Source organism: Chelonia mydas, chromosome 7, assembly GCF_015237465.2.
Source record: "Chelonia mydas isolate rCheMyd1 chromosome 7, rCheMyd1.pri.v2, whole genome shotgun sequence".
NCBI lineage: Eukaryota > Metazoa > Chordata > Testudines > Cheloniidae > Chelonia > Chelonia mydas.
This window is the reverse complement of record NC_057853.1, coordinates 18,320,035-18,325,882: the sequence shown is the minus strand read 5'-3', so window position 1 is coordinate 18,325,882 and position 5,848 is coordinate 18,320,035. Positions and strand designations below refer to the sequence as shown.

Sequence of the window (5,848 nt, the reverse complement as noted above, 5' to 3'; positions counted from 1 at the left end):
TAATTTTTACACAAACTTTAATAATCCTGATAGTCACAAGAGTACATAAAAAGCTACGTAACTTACAACCATATTATACAGAATGTTTAGGAGAAACCCAAAAAACCATGTTCAAACCTAAGATCTAGTAGTTATTAGAAAAACAGTCAGTTCAAAACAAGCTGTTTTTGTAAGTGGATCGTAACACTAAATACATTTATTGCACAAATATAGAATAACACAAGAACAACACTGATAAAAAGAGTCTGTCCCCGTGTTTATAGGATTGAGCCTTAAAAGTATGTAATTTGCCCTACTTTAAACCAAAAAAAGGAAGTTTTAGGGCCTGGACAAATTATTAAGTGTCTGAATCTGAATCCAATCTACATAGTCTTGTCCACATCATACTTTTTTTTAGGATTTCCCATTGTTACTACTACTAGTGAAGCAGCAATCAGAGGTAGCAAGACTGGAGTACTAGTGTAGACAAGGCACTGGCATTTTTACCACAACTACATTAGAGGTTGGTTTTAAATGGTGGAAACTGCTGGCACCTTGTCTACACTAGAGCTTCCAACATTGGAGCTTCATCATTAGTAGCAACAGAGGGAAATTTTAGGGGGAAAGGTTTAGCATAGACACAGTTTATGGAAGGGGTTAGTTACATTTTGTAAACTGGTGACTTTGTGTCAGTAGTTTTGCAAAGCGTACATTTGCGGTTGATTAAAAATACCTCCAGAGGTTCTTCTAGTATGCAAGAATAGATGGCTAAAACGGTATTTGATAAATTTACACAAGAAAACCATGTAAAAAATAAAACCCACTATCAAGTTAATATGTATTTACGTTTTCTGGCAGAGAACAAAACTCAGTTCATTCACAATGTTTTAAGAAAAAAACTATTTACAAAAATGGAAAAACACGTAAATATTTACAGTATGGCTTGATGTTCTTACTCATTTAGTTTCACAGCAGTTTTCCTGGAATATATATATTTTGTTTCATTGAAAATAAATGTTCAAGATTAAACAATGGCAAAATATTATGCAAAGATCTACTTCTCACCTCACATAGCACTTACACCTTTGATGGATTCCTACATATATGTTATTTGCATGGTTGTTGTAGCCATATTGGTCCCAGGTTATGAGAGTGACAAAGTAGGTGAGGTAATATTTTTCATTGGATCAGATTCTGTTGGTGGAAGCGACAAGCTTTTGAGCTGCACAGAGCTTTTCCTCAGGTCTCAAGGAGGTAACCAGAGTACCTGAGCTAAATACAAGGTGGGACAGATTGTTAAGCGTAAGGGGTTCATACATACTATAGGAGACTACTTAAAATGAAGTGGGCAATTAGCAAGCAGTAAGTTGCGTTACCAATTGTTGTAATAAGCCATACAACCAGTCTTTGTTAAGTCCAGGGTTTTTAGTGTCCAATGGAATCATGAATTTAAGTTCTAAGGTTCATCTTTTGAAGGCGTTGTGCAGGTTTCCTTTGAGGATGAGGATTGAGAGGTCAGATATGGAGTGATCGCTTTGTGAAAAAGTGTTCGTCCCTGGGTGATATGGTGTTTTGTCTTTTATGATTTTCTCTGTGAGAGTTAATTCATAGCACAGTGATTGTCTGGTTTCACCCACCTAGTTATTGCTAGGGCACTTGATGCTCTGGATGAGGTACACCACATGTTATGATAAGCATGTCTATGACCCTTGCATCTTAAAAGGTGTGTTGCAGGGAGATATTGATTATTGTAGCATTGGCGATAGGTCTGCAGGTTTTGCATCTGTTGTTGTGGCAGGGTCTGGTGCTGCTTTGAGTTGGCATATCCTGGTCTGTGTCCTCTTCTGGCCTTCAACCCTCCAACATTGCCAACTCATCATCAGAAGCAATCTCTCCACACACCAGGACACATCAACTCTAAGTGATGCATAGAGGTACTACACATAAGTTAATAAAAATGTCCAGCAACAAGAGAGGGAAAAACATCTAGACAGTGACCTTTTAAAAAGTGTTTTAACCTAGAAATATTGTTAAACCCTACGTGCTAAATTCTGATAACTGTGATGCAGATACACAAATGCAGGGAGAAGGGGCAGAAAATTCCTTATGCCGATACACACAGACTTTCCAGTGACCTTAGTGGGCTTTAGATCAGGTTCTTTAAGAGCAAGATGGGGCAGGCTATCCCATCCAAAAGCATTCCACACCCATATAGGTGCAATACTGGGATTTGAACCAGGGAGCAAATTTAGTCCTTGTGTAAGGAGGTAAAAATCCCCTGAAGTCAATGAAGTTGTACACGCTTATACAAGTCCTGTGTTTGGCTCCTGATCATTCAAGCAGCTAGTTCAAATTCATCCTTGGTGTAGCATCCTTTCTAATGATAAGGAAATTGTCTGTCTGTATTTATAACCTCCAAAAGAGAATGATCATGGACAAGCCAATGTTATATCACTATATCAGAAATGCCTTTTGTTACATTTGTTCTGAAACAGTCAAAGAGCAAGATTCTGTCCTTAGTTCCACCCATACAAAGCCACTGATGTCAACAGCATTGCATAGGTTTAATTGCATGCAGAATTGAGTCTACTATGTTTAAACTGAAACATCATAAACTTGGTATATGTTGAATACTATTTGATCTCTTGAATCTGGCTCTTGCCATCTTAATAAATTTTATATATTGAAACCAAATGAGAGCAGGCACCTTTCAGAGCATGAAATCCTGACACCTATTCAGCTCTTGAAATGTGTTTCAATCTGGTTAACACCACTTACACACAGTAGTTTCCCAGTGGAGTTTTCTTTCCCACTTAAGAGTCTGGAATGAATGATGTTCATTTTAAATCAGGGACACCATTCCTTATCACTTAACTTCTTTCCAGAGACAGCCGTTGAAGATCCTTCCTAATGTCGGGATGATCTTCCAGATCTTCATATAATGATTGAACAATATCCAATCTCCTGTAGTCCACTGGTTTTACCAGACTGCGAATAACCTGAAGACACCTCTCTTTCAGACTGAACACTGCAAAGAGAGATAGAAGAGTAACATGTATGTAATTTGACACTTTGAGCTTCTCTAGTACTCTCCAGCCAAATATGTCAAAAGTATCTCACAAACGTTCATGAATTTAGCCTGCAATACTTCTGTGAGATAGGTATTGCTTTTCCCAAAATGGAGAGAAATGAGACCCAGTAAGGTTAGGCATATCACAGAGTCACTGACAGAGAGAAACAGAACTCAGATCTTCTGACTCCCAGTTGTGTACCCTACCCATTGGATCATGAAATATCTCACAAGATACATTAGAAATGCAGAGAGCATGGAGGCTTAAATAATGTCAAAACCCTGTAAATAACTGTGCTCAAGAGAAATCAATGATATTGCTTTAGAAATTCCTTGTTTTCAATTTTAAAGTTTTTATTAATTGCTTGAGTATCTGACTCATTCACACACTCCCTTGTATTAAAGGAGAATAAGGTCTCTGATCTTAGCTCATCAATTTCCCCTTAAATTCTAGCAGATTTAACTCTCTATATAATTGTACCTGGAAGCATGATATTTGCAAATATGGGCTGGCCATTCACATTGCGAGTAGGCACAAACAGCTCTGTCTGATTAACAAGAAGTCCATCATCTGTTTCTGCATCTCTGAACAGCCAAAGATGTTCTATAACAAAACAGAGATTAAATATAACAAAGGAGCTATATTTCAAATTGTTTTGAATGTTATCTTTCAATTGTATACAAATATGAGGAAGGTAACTTATTTTAAAATGAAATTGAGCTCTGGAATTAGTAACTACTTCAATTCTTCTTGTGGCTTGTGTGCCTGCCAGTGGCTTTCAAATAGATGTCTGAACTGAAGTCCACTAGGGATTTCCCAGGAGCGAACACTGTTGCCAGTTCCTTAAACACACACACTCAGGCAACCACGGACCCTTTGGACATCAAAACAGTGGCCTCGGGACAGGCAGGGTGGGCAATACCTGCTGTTTTGAATCAGATACTTTATTTGTATCCACTGTTATAAATCTTTCCAAGTTTCAGAGTGGTAGCAGTGTTAGTCTGTATCAGCAAAAACAATGAGGAGTTTGTGTGGCACCTTAGAGACTGATTTCACCCCCCTGCTTCAAGAAACCCCTGCGCCTGTCCCCACCCCGACCTTGGTAGTATGCACCTCCATGCTCATCCCCAATCTAGGTAGCTGTGCACCCCTGTGCCTATCCCCTCGTCGGGCAGGCACACATTCCCACCTGTCCCCGCATCTGGCGGGCGCACACCCCACCCAAAGTCACTGTGCACCCCCTGCCCATTCCCACCCTGGCAGAAGCTCACCCCTAACCCATCCCAACCTTGGTAGTGTGCACCCCCACCCAAAGTAGCTGTGCACCCCCCGCCTGTCCCCACATCTGGCACGTGCGCACCCCCCACCCATCCCCACATCTGGTGGGTGTGCACCCCCCACCTGTCCCCACTCTGGTAGGTCTAGCCCATGCCCATCTCCACCCTGGCAGCTGTGCTCTCCCCCATCCAGGTAGCTGTGCACCCCCCATCCCATCCCCACCCTGGCGGATGTGCGCCCCTGCCTGTCCCCACCCTAGTAGGTGCACCCCTTTCCCATCCCCACCCTGGTAGATATGCACTCCACTCCCCTTCTCCACCCTGGCAGGTGTGCAACCCCCACCCGTCCTCACCTTGGTAGCTGTACACCCAGTTGATGGTCCCCACCTAGGTAGCTGTGCACCCCTCGCCCGCCCGTCCCCACCCTGGTGGGTGTGCACCCTCCTGCCTGTCCCTGCTCTGGTGGATGTGCACCCTCCCGCCCATCCCCACCTAGGTAATTGTGCACCCCTCCCGCCCGTGTTCACCCTGGCAGGTGCACCCCCCACCCATTGCCATCCTTGTAACTGTGCCCCCCGTCCCGTCCCCACCTTTGTGGGCGAGGAACCCCCCCCGCCTGTCCCCACCTACGTAGTTGTGTACTCCCCACCTCCCGACTCTGGCAGGTGTGCCTCTCCCTCATCCGCACTCCGGCAGGTGTGTACCACCCTGCCCGTCCCCACCTAGGGAGCTGGGCACCCCTCCACTCCACCCTAGTAGTGCACCCTGTGCCCATTCCCACCCTGGTGGCTGTGCCCCCCACCCATACTCACCCTGGCAGGTACCTTCCCACCCATCCCCGCCTAGGTAGCTGGGCACCCCCCCAACCTCCACCCTAGTAGGGGAACCCCCCGCCCGTTCCCCCCCGGCAGGTGTGAGTGCACCCCTCCCCTGGCAGAGGTGCACCCCCCACCTAGGTAGCTGTACATCCTCCGGCCGGTGCCCGGCTGCAGGACCGGGTAGGGCTGGGGCTGGCCCTCGAAGTCCAGCCAGATGGGGATGACCACCCGGGGGCTCCGATTACAAAAGATCACGTGAGAGGGCTCGCGCGTGTTCCGGGAGCGCAGGAGCCCTCCCCTCCGTTCCGCCGCCAGCTCCTGGGGCATCTCCGAGCCGGCGCGCCAACCACCGCTGACCCGGGGAGCAGACGAGGCCTACGGGCGCCTTCCTACCCATGCGCGGCAGCACACTGCCGCCATGACTCTGTGGGGAAGTGCTGGGGCAGAAAACCGGCTCCACCCCGCATGCGCGGCCTGTCGGCCATTGCTCTGTGGGGATGGAGTGCACTCGTGCTCTCACTTTACTGCGTGTGCGCCGCCTGGCGGCGGAGGGGAGCGTGGGGAAGTTGTAGCCAGCTGCGCCGCGGCCTGGCTCGTCACGGGGCGGGGAGCCGCTGCCATTTTGAGGCGTTGTTTGAGGCTGTCCCTCAGGGAAGGGGCGGGGCGCGCTTCGGGGGGGAAACGAGGGCGGGGCAGGCAGAGG

General features: G+C 46.6%; 1 protein-coding gene across 1 annotated transcript; it reads right to left on the bottom strand.

Annotated features, from left to right (window-relative positions):
• On the bottom strand, positions 1–5,599 carry VHL (von Hippel-Lindau tumor suppressor). Its single transcript, XM_007059937.4, has 3 exons — positions 5,280–5,599; positions 3,531–3,653; positions 1–3,007 (listed from the first exon to the last, which is right to left on the bottom strand). Exons 1-3 carry the CDS (start codon positions 5,470–5,472, stop codon positions 2,850–2,852), a joined length of 474 nt encoding a protein of 157 aa, XP_007059999.1. The 5' UTR covers positions 5,473–5,599; the 3' UTR covers positions 1–2,849.
• Between the last annotated feature and the right edge of the window lie 249 nt (positions 5,600–5,848).